This window comes from Oncorhynchus tshawytscha, linkage group LG13, assembly GCF_018296145.1.
Source record: "Oncorhynchus tshawytscha isolate Ot180627B linkage group LG13, Otsh_v2.0, whole genome shotgun sequence".
NCBI classification, from domain to species: domain Eukaryota; kingdom Metazoa; phylum Chordata; class Actinopteri; order Salmoniformes; family Salmonidae; genus Oncorhynchus; species Oncorhynchus tshawytscha.
Window position 1 is genome coordinate 60,729,675 of NC_056441.1, and position 16,843 is coordinate 60,746,517.

General features: G+C 40.6%; 1 protein-coding gene across 1 annotated transcript; it reads right to left on the reverse strand.

Annotated features, from left to right (window-relative positions):
- Window positions 1-6,925: 6,925 nt before the first annotated feature.
- Window positions 6,926-7,861, reverse strand: LOC121838957 (olfactory receptor 6N1-like). Its single transcript, XM_042294935.1, has one exon. The coding sequence runs from the start codon at window positions 7,859-7,861 to the stop codon at window positions 6,926-6,928; it is 936 nt and encodes a 311-aa protein (XP_042150869.1).
- Between the last annotated feature and the right edge of the window lie 8,982 nt (window positions 7,862-16,843).

The following is a 16,843-nucleotide window of genomic DNA, read 5'->3' on the forward strand; positions in this document are numbered from 1 at the left end:
AGCAAGGTTTAAACAAATCTCCACTGTTGAAAACTAAATGTTAGTCTAAAAGAAATGTGAGAATGTGTTGATGAGACAGTGAATTGCGCAGTCAGATGGAACAGAGTAAATAGGCATTTTAACATCATAGATTTAGCTGGTGGTAACTTGTGGAAGTAACACCTCCTGGAATATGCTTTTAACCAATCAGCATATTCCAGGATTAGACCCACCCGTTGTATAACATGTATTGACTAAGGGGTGTGAATACTTATGTACATTTGATATTTCTGTATTTCACTTTCAGTAAGTTAGCAATTATTTCTAAAAACATGTTTTTGCTTTGTCATTATGGGTTATTGTGTGAACATGTGTGAAAAATGTTGAATTCAGGCTGTAACACTGTTACATTACAGCCTTATTCTATAATTGATTAAATTATTTATTTTCCTCATCAATCTACACACAATAACCCATAACGACAAAGCGAAAACAGGTTTTAATTATTTTTGCAAATGTATTAAAAATAAAAACAGATACCTTATTTACATAAGTACTCAGACCCTTGCTGAGACTCGAAATTGAGATCAGGTGCATCCTGTTTCCATTGATCGTCCTTGAGATGTTTCTACAACTTGATTGGAGTCCACCTGTGGTAAATTCAATTGATTGGACATGATTTGGAAAGGCACACACCTGTCTATATAAGGTCCCACAGATGACAGTGCATGTCAGAGCAAAAACCAAGCCATGAGGTCAAAGTGGCAAGTGTCTTCACTGCCTGTCTGAGTCTGTAATACTAGATAAAAATACTTAAACCAGGTTATGTAGACACACAGTGCAATTAGTGTAACCAATGACAGTGGTGAGGGGGTGTCATAATGATTAAGTTAATTAATATTAATTAGTGAAAAGGTTAAAAAAATAGTATATGGTATATTAAATATATTATGCTATTGTTATCATATAGAAACATAATGGAATATTTTACATCAAATTAGCGTCAACATACATTATTGTTTCATTCAATTTCACATAATTTCGTATTTCATTTTTGTTACATGTAATATTGGTTCAACCTTAATATATAATGAACATCATCAACAAGGGAACATACGCTAATAAGCTATAAAAAATAATAACTAAAAATAATTTTTCAATTAATAAAACTTGTTCATAAAGGAAAAAGTGTTCATAAGAAGGGCCTGAGATCAAAGTCAATATTCAGACCACTAGGGGTCAATGCTTTTAGGTAGGATATCCAGTAAGCCTCTCTTTGTAGTAGTAGAATCTCAATGTTACCTCCTCTCATTGGTAGAGCAACATGCTCAATGCCTGTGTATTTGAGGGAGGAGATTGGATGGTTAGCTTCAACAAAGTGAGCTGCTACTGGATAGTCAATGTTCTTACACCTGATTGAGCTCCGGTGTTCAGCTATGCGTTGTTTTAATTGTCTTTTCTTTTATCCTACATAGGCTTTTCCACATGAACAGGTGATGAGATAGATTACTCCCTTGGTCTTGCATGAGATGATACCCCTCACAGGGATCTTTCGACCTGTATGTAAAAATGTTTTATGGTGCTATTCCACTGTGCGCATGAGCTACATTTGTAGTTCCCATTTGGGATAGGTGTCAAGAGTGTCTGAGTGGACTCAGGGGCAGGTCAGATCTCACCAAACTATCTCCAATATTGCGACCACGCTTACAGGACCACCAGTGGGGGTTCCTTGAAGAGGTGTGCATTTCTTTTTGTCTGATTGCAGAATATGCCAGTGCTTTTTCAGGATTGCTTTCATTTTCTCGGAACCCTTGGTGTACTTAGTACAAAAGATGGTTGCGTTGTTTTTCTTCTTTTGTTGAGTTTTTAGTAATTCCGCTCTTGGTTTTTGAGATATTTTCATCATTGCCACATCAAGAGTTTTGTCCTTGTAGCCTCTCATTTTCAATTTATCTGTCATTTTTGTAGCATTGCTGTCAAATTCAGACCGGTGGCTACAGATTAGTTTAATCCTGCATAACTGGCTATATGGTAGACCATTCTTGATGAGAAGGGGATGCATACTATCCTCACATAGCAAGGTATTGCGATCTGTGGGCTTTGTGTGTAATGTCTGTGTGTAATGCATCACTCTTTGATAATCCGTAAGTCCAGGTAGTTTATTTCTCTCATCGGTCTGCATGGTGAATTTGAGGTATTCAGAGCTCTCATTAAGTAGAGTTTGTAATTCATTTAGTTCGTGCTGACTTCCTTAACAGAGCACAAAGACATCATCTATGTATCTCTTCCATGGAAGTATTTTAGAAAGTAAGGGGTGTGTCTCTGTTTTAAAAGGAATGCTTCTTCAAATTGTCCCAAATACAGGTTTGCATAGTTGGGGAAAAAGGGCTACACCCTGAATTTGAAGAAAAAACTCAAAGAGAAAGTAGTTATGGGATAATACCAGTTCAGTAAGTTGTAAGATGCAATCATTGGATGGAGCAAGGGTCGAATCTCTCTACTGAAGGAAGTGTTGTAGCGCCTGTAAGCCTCCAGTGTAGGATGTTAGTATACAAGCTCTCCACATCAAAAGTGGCCAGCAGGGTGCCCTCTGGTATCCTTCCTAAGCCCTCTATCAATGAGATCATGTGACTAGTGTCTTTGACGTAAGATTGGAGATTCTCAACCATCGGTTTAATGTGGGAATCCACAAATGTAGAAATGTTGGATGTCACAGAGTCGATTGCTGCTAAAATGGGTCTACCTGGAGGAGGAGACACTTGTTTGTGTAATTTAGCGACTGTATAGAAAGTTTATCTTGGGAAATTTCACACATAGAAATTAAACTTCTTGTTTTGTGATTTGTCCTGTGTAATGCGTCAGTGTGTAGCTGGTGTAGATGAGTCAGGCGCAGGACAGCAGATATGAGTAATGAACGCAATTTACTCAACAATAATAACAATACATGTCAAATAAATACAAGGCCACAAATAACGGACCACAATACAATAATCAATCACTCACAGACAAACATGGGGGAACAGAGGGTTAAATAATGAACAAGTAATTGGGGGATTGAAACCAGGTGTGTAAGACAAAGACAAAACAAATGGAAAATGAAAAGTGGATTGGCGATGGCTAGAAGGACGGTGACGCCGAACGTCGCCCGAACAAGGAGAGGGATCCACTTCGGCGGAAGTCGTGACATCCTGATTCCAAACAGCTTCCACTGTGGATGAGATATTATGCTGGAATTCCAGAGTAGGGTCACAATTCAGATTGCGATAGAAGTCACCTTTAGATAGTTGTTGGCAACATTCATTCACATAGTCACATTTTGTATACAAATTCCTCCTGCTTTGTCGCATTTTTTTAATGATAACCGAAGGATCTGACTTTAAGTCCTTAATTAAGAGCCATTCTCTCATCTCTACTCAGGTTATCATAGGATTTGTGTTACATAATTTTCCACAATCCTACAGAAGGTTTCTATGGAGGCATTGCGTTTACAAATAAACTTTTTGCTCCAAATGTAGTTCTCTCAGAGTTCTCAGGTACCTCAACTGGGTTAATGGATCCATCTCCTCCTTGACTCTCGGTAGGACAGGCAAGTCTATTGATTAGCGTGGTAGACCTACTGTATGTATACATCTCACTGAGGATGTCATTTCAAGTGGAGTCATGTAAGTATCACTCTTATTAAAGAACTCACGCGATCTCAGATTACGGAAAAACTTGAATAGATCTATCTGGACATCAAAGTCATTAATGTATGCAGTGGGTACCTGGTTCAAGCATTTATGACATTACCCTGATGAAGGCACAGTGATGCAGAAACGTTGGTAAATACCCATTCAATTGCTGGGAGATTATACATGGAGTGTGCGACTTTCTTTATATTGATAGTTTTGAGTCTGTAATACAAACGTGTTTCAAGCAGACCACCATAGTCCCTGTGCCCAAGAACACTAAGGTTACATGCCTAAATGACTACCAACACGTAGGACTCACGTCTGTAGCCATAAAGTGCTTTGAAAGCCTGGGCATGGCCCACATCAACACCATTATCCCAGAAACACTAGACCCACTCCAATTTGCATACCGCCCCAACAGATCCACAGATGATACAATCTCTATTGCACTCCACACTGCCGTTTCCCACCTGGACTAAAGGAACACCTATGTGAGAATGCTATTCATTGACTACAGCTCAGTGTTCAACACTATAGTGCTCTCAAAGTTCATCACTAAACTAAGGACCCAGGGACTAAACACCTCCCTCTGCAACTGGATCCTGGACATCCTGACGGGATGCCACCAGGTGGTAAGGGTAGGTAACAACACATCCGCCACGCTGATCCTAAACACGGGGGCCCCTCAGGGGTGCGTGCTCAGTCCCCTCGTGTACTCTCTGTTCACTCATGACTGCATGGCCAAGCACGACTCACCATCATAAGGTTTGCTGATGACACAACAGTGATAGGCCTAATCCCGACAATGATGAGACAACCTATAGCGAGGAGGTCAGAGACATGGCCGTGTGGTACCAGGACAACAACCTCTCCCTCAACATGATCAAGACAAAGGAGATGATTGTGGACTACAGCAAAAGGAAGACCCGAGCACACCCCCATTCTATCAACTATCATGGTCCAAGCACAACAAGACAGTCGTGAAGAGGGCACAACAAAACCTGTTCCCCCTCAGGAGACTGAAAGATTTGACATGGGTCCTCAGATCCTCAAAAAGTTCTACAGCTGCACCATCGAGAGCATGACTGGTTGCATCACTGCCTGGTATGACAACTGCTCGGCCTCCGACCGCAAGGCACTACAGACTGTAGTGCGTACGGCCCAGTACATCACTGGGGCCAAGCTTCCTGCCATCCTGGACCTCTATGTTAGAGGAAGGCCCTAAAATTGTCAAAGACTCCAGCCACCCTAGTCATAGACTGTTCTCTCTGCTACCGCATGGTAAGCCTTACCGGAGCGCGCCAAGTCTAGGTCCAAAAGCTTCTTAACAACTTCTTTCCCCAAGCCATAAGCTAATCACTTTACTATTCATATTTTTGACAACTTTTACTTTTACTTCACTACATTCCTAATGAAAATATTGTACTTTTTCCGTGACAACCAAAAGTACTCGTTACATTTTGAATGCTTAGCAGGACAGGAAAATGTTGAAATTCACGCACTTATCAAGAGAACACGTGGTAATCCCTATTGCCTCTCGTCTGGCAGACTCACTAAACACAAATTAATCTTTTGTCAATAATGTCTGAGTGTTGGAGTGTGCCCCTGGCTATCTGTACATTTTAATAACAAGAAAATGGAGCTGTCTGCTTTGCTTAATATAAGGAATGTAAGGGGTGCATAACTGGTGGCAGGAAGTCAGACGCAGGAGAGCAGAACTAGGTAATAGCCAGAGAAGTTTAATTCCAAAACCAACGGCATCAAGAAAATATCAACATGGGAACAAAACCCGACGCGTACCAGTCAACATGTGCACAAACTTCTCGTTACATTTTCTTACTGTTAGATTGTAAGGACTTGTATAAAGTCAGCTAAGGGAAGGATTAAGTTCACACAGACATGTGTGCCACATTTATTGACAATGGTTATTTTCATCACAGTGACCCTTTGTGACACTTTACAATCCATTGACACATAAACTACACAGAAAGATATACATGGGCTCATGGAGACCTTTCTCCTGAATGATTGTTATGATCAGAGGCAGATTCACAGTGATGATGAGAAGGTATGTGATAAGAGACAAGGTAAAATAGACCGATTTGTTGTTAAATGTCTCTTGTAAACCAAATAGATTAATTAACTTGACTTGGGTTGAGTTCTCCATAGATTTTGTTGATTTGCTTTCTCTGGTCAATGCAGCAATTCTTAGTCCTTAAATGGCTTGAGTGTGTATGGAGGTGAATGAATGTGTGTGAATTATTTGATTATGTGTCCACAATAGTTTTAACAAAACAAATTCATATCTTCCATCAAACTCTTATTTAAAAAATAAAATAAAAGATCCCGATAATATATATTCTCAGATTTCTGAGGTGTGGAAGATATAAAGAAACGTGTGCCTGTGAAATGTGTTCTTGCTTGACACAGAGATACTGCTCCAATAACTTGTATATTAATACCACCAGAAGACAGTCAAAATACATGATTTGAAATTGTCCGAATATTAATATAGAATATGTATACGCTGGAGAAAAATCTACGTCTAGTAAATCAATTCAATGGGAATTCAGAATGTGATATTTCTGTTCACTATTTATTGTATCTTGTTAATGCCATTTATAATCACTCCAAATGTGTAGCCTACATTCAACCTTACTTTCTAGTTTCATGCATATTTGTGTTATTGCACCAATTAAATAATGAATTGCCTTCCAAAGTGGTTGTGAACACACATTTATTTTGAGAGATACACTGTGGACGCCTGTTTATAAGCACATATATACATTATCACAATTCAAGAACCTAAAAAAAAGCTATATATTTACTGTGTTGTAACCACAACCATTAATGACATAATTTATTTTTGTTAACAGTATTATGAATAAAGCACCCAGTGGGGAAAATATAGATCGAAGGAGTAGCTTTGCATATTGCTGTTCTTCTTTAAAATGTTCTTAACTGTATAAGGAGTCACATATTTGTGCTATCCATTGGACCCCATTTCCTAAATAGTGCACTACTTTGGTTCTGATCAAAAGCAGTGCACCATAAAAGGAATAGGGTGCCATTTGGGACCCAGACAAGCATTTTCATGCTCAGGAGGTGTGCTACAATTACTCTATTCTTGGAATATTTGTAAATCACTTTCCCAGAAGAGGGCGATAGACATCAACAAATTAGGGGCCATTTAACCTTGCAGCAGTTTTGGTAGATTTTACCTTCATTTTATTGACTTCTGATATCAGTAAGTCTCCATGTTGTTTAAGATGGAACTAACGTCTCATATCAATGATTTTATGTGTATTACACTTTCTAAAAACTGCTCTTCGAATCTGCTGGAGATTAAGTCCATATATGAGAGGGTTTAAGACAGGTGGTATAATAAGGAATTGTACAGCCATTGCATTACGCATTTTTAGTGTAATATTTACATTATTCCACCCTTGCAAATTGTCAAACAGGGTCACTGTCATGAAAATAACAATTGTTAATAAATGTGGCACACATGTCTGTGTGAACTTAATCCTTCCCTTAGCTGACTTTACACAAGTCCTTACAATCTGACAGTAAGAAAATACAATGTAAAGTACCTGTAAAACATGAACCACTATTAAACATCGGCTCCAAATCTGATTGATGGTTATGGGTAAACATGCATGTTTCAGTATAGATGGATTGTCACAGAATATTTTATCAATGCGAGATCCACACAAAGGAAGTCTGACTGTTAAACTAAGTGCTATTAGTGATATAAATAAAGGATAACACCAAGACAATAAGACTAACTTTCTAACAGTTAAAGATGTCACAATGGTATGATATAGTAGTGGTCTGCATATTGCCACATACCTGTCGTAAGACATCACTGTTAGAATAGACATTTCACACGTGACAGATGTGTATATTACATAGGCTTGAGTGAAACATCCACCATAAGATATCACCTGAACATCTGACTGAAGGTCCAGTAAGAACTTGGGGTAGAAACCAGCAGTTCCATACAATCCATTGACACACAAACTACACAGAAAGATATACATGGGCTCATGGAGACCTTTCTCCTGAATGATTGTTATGATCAGAGTCAGATTCACAGTGATGATGAGAAGGTATGTGATAAGAGACAAGGTAAAATAGACCGATTTGTTGTTAAATGTCTCTTGTAAGCCAAAGAGATAAAATAACTTGACTTGGGTTGAGTTCTCCATAGGTTTTGTTAATTTTCTTCCTCTGGTCAATGCAGCAATTCTTAGTCCTTACAAGGCTTGAGTGTGTATGGAGGTGAATGAATTCAAGAGTGAATCATATGATTCTGTTTAGGCTCAGACTAAACACAATAGTTTTAACAAAACAAATTCTCATCCTCCCTCAAACTCGTACAATTTTTATTTTTTAAATATCCCGATAATATCTGTACCTTATCAGACTTCGGAGGTGTGAAAGAAATAAAGAAACTTGTGTCCATAAAATGTCTTCTTGCTTGACAGGGAGACTGCTCCAATATCTTGTCCTGGTAGCCTCTAAATATACCATAGTGTATGATCACATGGGATTGTAGTTTCAGTGTCAACATGTAACAATTCCATAGAGATGGAACTACAGTATATAGAGTGTATGACAAGCAACTCATTTAATTATATTTACTCAGTCTATTTATGTTTTAACCAGGAAAACTGAGGATGTCCTAAGGACATTCGGTGATGTTCTCATCAGGTCCCTTTAAGACAGCATTTCCCAAACTCGGTCCTGGGGACCCCAAGGCTGCATGTTTTATTTCTTGCCCTAGCATTTCATAGCTGATTCAAATAATCAAAGATTGATGATTAGTTGCTGATTTGAATAACCTGTGTAGTGCTAGGGCAAAAACGAAAATGTGCAACCATTGGGTTCCCCAGGACCGAGTTTGGGAAAAGCTGCTTTAAGGTTTTCAGCGAGACGTTATACCACTGATGTTCTGATGTTCTGAGACCACTCTACAAACATTAAACATGACGTTAACCTTGGGACCATAAGAGGACATTCAGTACAGATTCCAGTTTGGTCCGAGTATAACGATATAATAAGGTATTTTAATGTCCCTTAGGGAACATTATGAAAAGGTTCCTATTTGTGTCATACCCTGATCTGTTTCACCTGTCTTTGTGCTTGTCTCCACCCCCCTCCAGGTGTCACCCGTCTTCCCCATTATCCCCAGTGTATTTCTACCTGTGTTCTCTTTTTGTCTGTTCCAGTTTGTTTTGTTCGTGAAGCCTACCAGCGTTTTCCCCCTTGCTCCTGTCTTTTTCTTGCTCCTGTTTTCTAGGTTTCCCAGTTTTGACCATTGTGCCTGCCCTGACCCTGAGCCTGCCTACCGTTCTGTACCTTGTCAAACCACCCTGGATTATTGACCTCTGCCTTCCCTGACCGCGAGACTGCCTGCCGTTCTGTACAGTGTGGCAAAAAAGTATTTAGTCAGCCACCAATTGTGCAAGTTCTCCCACTTAAAAAGATGAGAGAGGCCTGTAATTTTCATCATAGGTACACTTCAACTATGACAGACAAAATGAGGGAAAAAAATCCAGAAATAACATTGTAGGATTTTTAATGAATTGATTTGCATATTATGGTGGAAAATAACTATTTTTTGTTTGTCCAATGTTCTGGCAAAATTACTATCATGGCATTGTCTCTAATGCCATATCTGGGGTTTTCCTACTTGGTGTGTTGCTTAGGCACTATCCTAAGTTGATAACTATATGATAAGTCAACAGCTGTAAGGCACTAGTTTTGGGCAGTCTACAGGGATGACCTATGGACTTCTGGGAAGAAAACTGGTGAGTGCTGTAAAGTCAAAGGCCTAGAAGTAAATGTTCAACTTTACTAAGGCTGATATTTTGCTCGGACCCTTAAGTGATCCTAGCATAAATCCTAATTGGATGTTCCGTTGTGCATGTGCGTTTATGCTTACACAAGCGCGCATGTCAAGGGAAGAAAACCAAGTATCCTGGCAGATTACAACTTGTTCAGAATGAGTCTGATGTAGTCAGGTAATTTTCAGGTCAATGCTTGGAGGTCAGTCAGAATTGGTGTCGAGGGAGTCTGTAGTAGTTTTTTCCTACAAGTCACTGTGTCTTCCACTATTGTAGTGGTGATAGGTATGAAGTCTATTTCACGGACGAGCTAACCTCACGACGGAAATACTCTTTAAGTAATGGACCAGTCGTACGTGGTGTGATCATGGTTCATGACTTATAATTTCATGACTTTTCATGACTTCTAATTTCCCTCCTGAATGGAGGATTCTATTTATTAGTGACATGTGTGTTAACCATTGGAAGAGTGCACTGGAGATTCCCTTCCATGTGTTGCACTCTGCGTGACTCCGATGTCGCTGTTGTCAAGGGTAATTTGATTGGTTAGGTCTCTAACCTTCTTACTGATTGTAGCTAGACTGACTGTTGCTGGTATTGGTACTGGTGCTCAAAGGGACCAGTTATCTTACCGATTTATTCTGAAATATTATACTACCGGAACACATGATTGGAGCATTTTACTAGTTGTATTGTAGTTGAACCTACACATGGCAAGGACTGATTATTGTTGCCATTTGTTTTGGAGGTGGACAAGTCCACTGGACTTCCTTTACGACCAGTGTGGTACACCTCAGTACTATCTTAGATGTGTTCTAAGATAATCCCCGTCTAGAGGCCTGTCTGCTTGTTGGAGGAAATTATGGTTGAAATGACTAATTATGTATACATTCCAATCAGAACTGACTAGTCCAAATGCTATAATGTACTGTACGTATATGAATTTTCTCTCTTGCTCCCATTCCCAATTGTATATAATGTAGTCAGGAGTTTAGTAACAATGAAGGTCTGTTCCTTAATTCATTCATTTGTACAATCTCCAGGTGGCAGGAACGGACTATCTCCAGACTGTCTAGAATGCTGATTTATATTGACTGACCTTGACTTCAGGCGTGGAGCGAAAGCTCGAGAAACTATAGGGCCTCTAAGAGATAGAACATTTAGAAAACGCTGACGTCATTTTCAGTTTATAACTTGTGGAAAAATGTGTATGTGGCAGTACTCTCTTGTAATAAACGCTGTTACCTGACTTTTAAGACTGGTCTCGATCTATTTCATGCCTAATTAATGAATTTACGACTCATTAATGAAATAGAGAGAGTGCGAATTTGATTTTGGCTATAAAACATATAGGAATTTAGAATTCCTCTAACACTGCTCCTCACTGTTCTCATAGGGAGTTTACAACTAGATTTGATTTATGCTCTGGCGGCCTCGTATGGTGTTGTCTGTAGTCTCGACCCCCACTGGCCCCGATGAGGCTCATCATGGGTCTGGGCTACTATTCCCCCTTTGTTTCTAGGGACCCCCCACCAGCGGGTAGTGTTGGTGTCCGAGGCGCAAACGAAAAGGTCAGACCCTATGTACAAGTTGTCAGCGGCTGCATTGTTATGAGAATGGCTGTAACCTTTCAATCAAATCTCCTGGTGTTTGTGCTTCAAAACGCTCAGTGGCTGTCGAGGCATGTCAGTTTAAGCTTAGCAGAGGTAGACATGCTAATGTTATTTATGTTAGTGCAGGGTGAGCTGCACACAGTGGACTTCCTACTAGGGCTCACCACCTACTAGGATATCTGAATATTGCTGTATAACTGAACATTCACAATGTAATCATGTACTGTATGTCAAAGCATGTCAAATATGTATGTTGAAAAAATTGTATGGTAAAAGCAATGTGTTTGGGTGTCCCTAACATTGCCAAAAAAACAAAGAGCTGTGAATGAACCAGTGGTTCACTAATCAGGGACTTGATGAGCTTGGCAACAGTAACAAGGGTTGATGTGTAATGCTACTAGGGTACGCGTGCCCTGTGTAGAAAATGTTTCTTTGCGACTATCAAGTGACATCCCCATGACAAACCAGGAACTACAAAAAAACATCCAAGGGACCATGAAACAACGTCCCAGGATTGTCCTAAAACTGTCCTCTGGGACATCCTGGGACAAAAATGGAACTAGACAAAACATCCAGGGGACCATAACGCAACGTCTGAAGAATGTGCTAAAAACTCAGTGGCAAGCCATGACTATCAAACATAGGCCTTAAGAGAGACCAAAAACCTTCAATAGCCTCAAACTAAAAAAGTCACAAAAAGAACAGAACCGGCACAGACACAACATGTGACACAAAGCATTTAATAATAAGACCAGCAAAACAAAAACGCTATTTACACAATAACCAGATGAGGCAGTCTGGGTATTGTGATCACGTCGCGCTGCCTAGTGACTATCCCCTTTCCCAGCCGTAAGCACACAGTGTGCTATACTGGGAGCAGTGACATTCAAGTAATAAACCCTCACAAAAGTGTGTGGTGATGCCCAACTCGCCGCAGCACAAATATCTCCTATAGTCAACCCTTTAAACAAGACACCGCCAGACCCCTGGTGGAGTGGACGCATACACCGCTAGGTAACCCCTGCTCCTTGCTGCTACACGCCAGGGAGATAGCCTCTACAATCCAGTTGGAGAGACGCTGCTTAGAGAGCGCCCTGCCACGAGCTGGATTAGCAAAACAGACAAAAAGCTGTTCACATAACCGGATATCAAGGGTCCATTCAATGTATGTGCGTAAAGCTTGCACCGGACACAAGGTATTTAACCTCTGTTGCTCTCCAGAAGCAAATGGACGAGGTGAAAAAGGAAATAGCTCAAAAGCTAAGGACCTGTAGGACATAGCCATGACTTTCGGGGGAGAAGGCCGCATTTGGATGCAATGTTGCCTGGGGAAAACTGAATACAGGAAGGGTGTACAGATAACGCTTGAAGGTCCACAACATGTTTAGCCGAGGCCAAAGCTGCACACAGCTCCTCAAAAACCAGCGCCAAGTCCCATGTGGGCACAATAGGTTTAGATACTGGTCTGAGACTATGTAATCCTTTCAGGAACCGCACCACCAGAGGGTGAGCCCCCAGTGAGGCTCCATTAATCCCCACATGACATGCTGAGCTAGCGGCCATGTATCATTTTAACGTGGAGAATGCGTGTTCCTGCTATAAAAGCTCCTGTAAAAACATAAGGATGTCATTCACAGAGCACTGAAAAGGAACAAGTCCTTTATCTTGGCACCAAAGCTCAAACGGTTATCACATATACGCATACAGCCCTCTCGTGGAGGGCGTCCTTGCAGACTGAATGGTAGCAATAACATTCAGAAGTAAACCCTAGCCAGCAGATTGGCCCTCTCAGGGGCCAGGCCAATAGGAACCAAATCTCCGGCCTCTCGTGCCAAACCTGTCCGTGCACCTTGGTCAACAGGGTGCTGTGCAATGGGAGTTGCCACGGGCCCTACCTAAAAGGCAAATGATCTCCACTAACCAAGGATACTTGAGCCAACGGAGCCACAATAATTGAGGATAATGAGTCAGAGCGACTGGCGCAAACGCGTAAAAGAGGGTCAGAGGACACTGTTGCACCAAAGCTTCCATTCCCATCGGGGCAATCGGGACACTCATCGAGAAAAATAGATGACAGAGTGTGTTTTCGTGCGATGGGTAAAGATCTACGTCGGCCCTTCTGAACCTCTCCCATATCTGGGCTACCACCCAGGGGTGTAGTCTCCAATCCTGTGGAAGAGGGCCCCTCTGGATAGCATCTCTGCACCAGAGTTGAGGCAACTGTGAACATGCACCGCCCAAAGTGAGAACGAATGTGTATGGCTCCACAGTAGAAGGGAGAGTGACCCCCTTTCTGTTGATGTATGCCACCGTCGTCATGTTGTTGCATCTGACCAGCACATGCCGGCCCGACAAATGCGAGAGGAGGAGCCTGAGCGCTAAGTACACGGTCATGAGTTCCAGGAAATTGATATTCTGGGGACCCTGTGACATCGTCCATACTCCCCAAACTCAGATAAGTGGACCCACCTGGTCACAAAGTATGCCACTGTCTTGATAATTGACACAGAACACACCACACCGTTGCGTACACCCACTCCACTTTGTTGGTGATATGATGAGAAAAAGACTACTCAAACAGGCCATACCTCAAAAGTCTTAGAGGACTGATTAACCTGTGATGCGCTGATCGATTCAGGCTCGACAATTTCCCTCCCATCTCAAACTTTCTCAAAAGGGCAGTGGACCCAGCAAAACATTGGTTAAAAATGGAACAATACGACACTAAACTTTAAGGTTTCACTCAGGCTACCTCGCCTCTCACCAGGCATCTCCTCCAACTTCCAGAGTATGTCACTTATCCACCCTGTGTATGTGAATAGCATTGACACCCAGCAGATGCTGATTGGGATATATTTAATAGACCTTTTCGTACCACTAATGGATTGGAAAAACAACCAAGTATCAGAACTCAGGATGAGACCCAGATGCAGACAGCTAGAGTCACAGATGTTTATTATCTCAAACAAGGGGCATGCAAAAGACAGGTCAAAGGCAGGCAGAGGTCCGTAAATCCAGGGCAGAGTCAGGCAGGTATAGAACGGCAGGCAGGCTCGGGTCAAGGCAGGCCCCAGTGACCTAGGAAACAGAACTAGAGAAAGCAGGGAGACGGGAAAACACCCTGGTAAGATGTGACAAGACAAGACGAACAGGCAACAGACAAACAGAGAACACAGGTATAAATACACTGGGGATAATGAAGAAGATGGGCAAGCATAAAGACAGGTGAGACAAGCACAAAGACAGGTGAAAACAGATCAGGGTGTGACACCAAGTATGGTCACAAATAACCATGCCACCTCCACTGACACCACCGCCTTCATCGAAGGCTACATGCAAAACATTACGCAATGAAGAAGGAACGGCGACATCAACAGGGAAACCCCTGGTGAACTTGGTCATGACTCTGCCATCAGTGGCAGATGACAGTGTGACAAGTTCAATTCTGAAGTTGACCGAACATGAGGTTTTTCCCGTGTGTGGCATGGGTGAATCTCCAGCCGACACATACCGCCCTCCACTGATATGCGCATGTGCCTAAATGGCACAATGGTTGAGGATACCATACTACTATTCCTGAAGCTTGCAAAGTGGTAACTGAGTCCGCCGTGGTGATACAGGCAAGACTGAACCTGGCACCCGGCTACCGAAAGGAAGGCACTGCTGCGTTCTTCCAACCCTCTCCGCAACTATTCCACTCGAAAATGTAGTGTTGTGTAGATGAGTGGGTGAAAATCCCAACGTAATCCCTTTTTGATTGAAAATTAAGGCAAAATGTGAAAACTGTGCAAGGGTGTGTAAACATTCACTATAGGCACTGTATTTTGAGTTTATGACAAGCAAGTCGCAACTTATTAACCAATCAAACTGTAATTAACTTGATTTAATTTCTTGAGTATATGGTAGGAAGTATAGTACAAGACAAAGCAACAAGACCCGATATGTTATTCAGCATAGTATTTGAACAGGCAAGCTTGACTACCGAGTAGTTATCACAATACACTGTCTAGAACGTTACAAACAAAATTGCAGTTGCAAACTCAGGGAGATAATGATGGTGTTGATGAAAGAAGAATACAACCAGGACAGCAGAATTAAGCCACAAATTATTTTAGTTGTCATAATATTGTTATACTATAGAGGATAACAAATAGAAATGTACCGGTCATAGGACATAACTGCTAAATTACTAAATGATGTTAAACCGTAAATCTGGACATAACAATAAAGAAGGGAAATATCATGTGTGTCAGAGAGTAAGTAAAACATGAGAGCAGGAAAGCACATAGAAACAGATACATGGGTTCATGAAGGTATTTTTCAATGCAGAAACTCCTATAAGCAAAGCATTGGCAATAATTATGACAATATAATACAGTTACTGCAGCAAAGTAGAAATACTTCTATTGTCTGATGTCACCGTATGCAGCAAGCCTAAAGACCTTAAAGTGAGTAGAGTTCTACATGGACCTGGGAAACGGTAGAGATGAGCTGTCAATGTATGAAGAGTAAACAATCCTCTATAGTAATGTAGCTTACATATAATTTATACATATAATTTAAAACAATAATAATAATAATTTAAAACAATGAATTCACAAACAGACAAACTAAATGGATAATTCCTTGACCTGTTCTTATTACAGTGATAGATTTTCCGACATCTATACTAACCAATATAGATGTATTTTCATTCTCCTGATAACATCAAACAATACTATACTTTGTATCCTGCACTCATATTAGTTATTACATGAAAACGCTAAATCAATTGATTACATGTAAAGTATGCTGAATCCAAAATTTAGACCAACCATTTCTAATCCATGATGAACTGCTTAAACTAAGCTCCTCAATTGATTCTTATACTTTATTCTTTAAAAAAAAGTCTGCCATTTTTAAATTTAACTAGGCAAGTCAGTTAAGAACAAATTCTTATTTAAAATGACGGCAATGATTTTGGGTAGACCACCAAAGAAAAATCCTGATTGGATATTTCTCTTCATTATTAACACTTCTCTTTAAATAATTGGGAAGCAGAGAAACTATTCCAAAATGACACTTATTTGTGCAGTCAATAATGGCAACTAAAAATGCTAAAAATAATAATAATCCATATTTCAAAAATAAACATTCAGGTTATGTTTTAGGGTTAAGGCCTAGCTCCTTCTTACAAGGCTGCCTAATTTTAATCATCCTAATGCCATACATAATAGGATTAAAAAGTGGTGGACGTATTTGAAAATAAAAAAGTGTGAAGTATAGGTGGAAGATGTGCAGTATTGTATCTACCTTGTAAAATCACAAATAACAGCCAAAGGAGAAGTTCAGCAAAGAGGCTATATGTTCAGAGCCTGGGGAACAGTGGGTTAACTGCCTTGCTCAGGGGCAGAACGACAGATTTTTACCTTGTCAGCTCTGGGATTCAAATCCAGCAACCTTCCGGTTACTGGCCCAATGCTCTAAACGCTACCTGCTGCCCCTGACATGACTGACATGACAAGAGGAAAACTACTGATTCACTACCCAATTTCTAAATTGCACCTTGTGCATTCTATTGTTACAACTTTCAAGAGCAAGTTAAAAGCCCGACAGAGTTCCTTAAAACGCCTCTGGAAAAAGCCCAGGTTGGGGCAAGGTGAGAACATGGTCAGAGTGACATTCCTAAATAAAAATTATAGTTTTGTAGGATAGTACAGCACATCAGAAGAATACACATCCTTAATGT

Coding starts and splice junctions, on each gene's coding strand:
- LOC121838957 (XM_042294935.1), bottom strand. CDS start 7,861: ATGGAGAACTCAACCCAAGTCAAGTTATTTTATCTCTTTGGCTTACAA.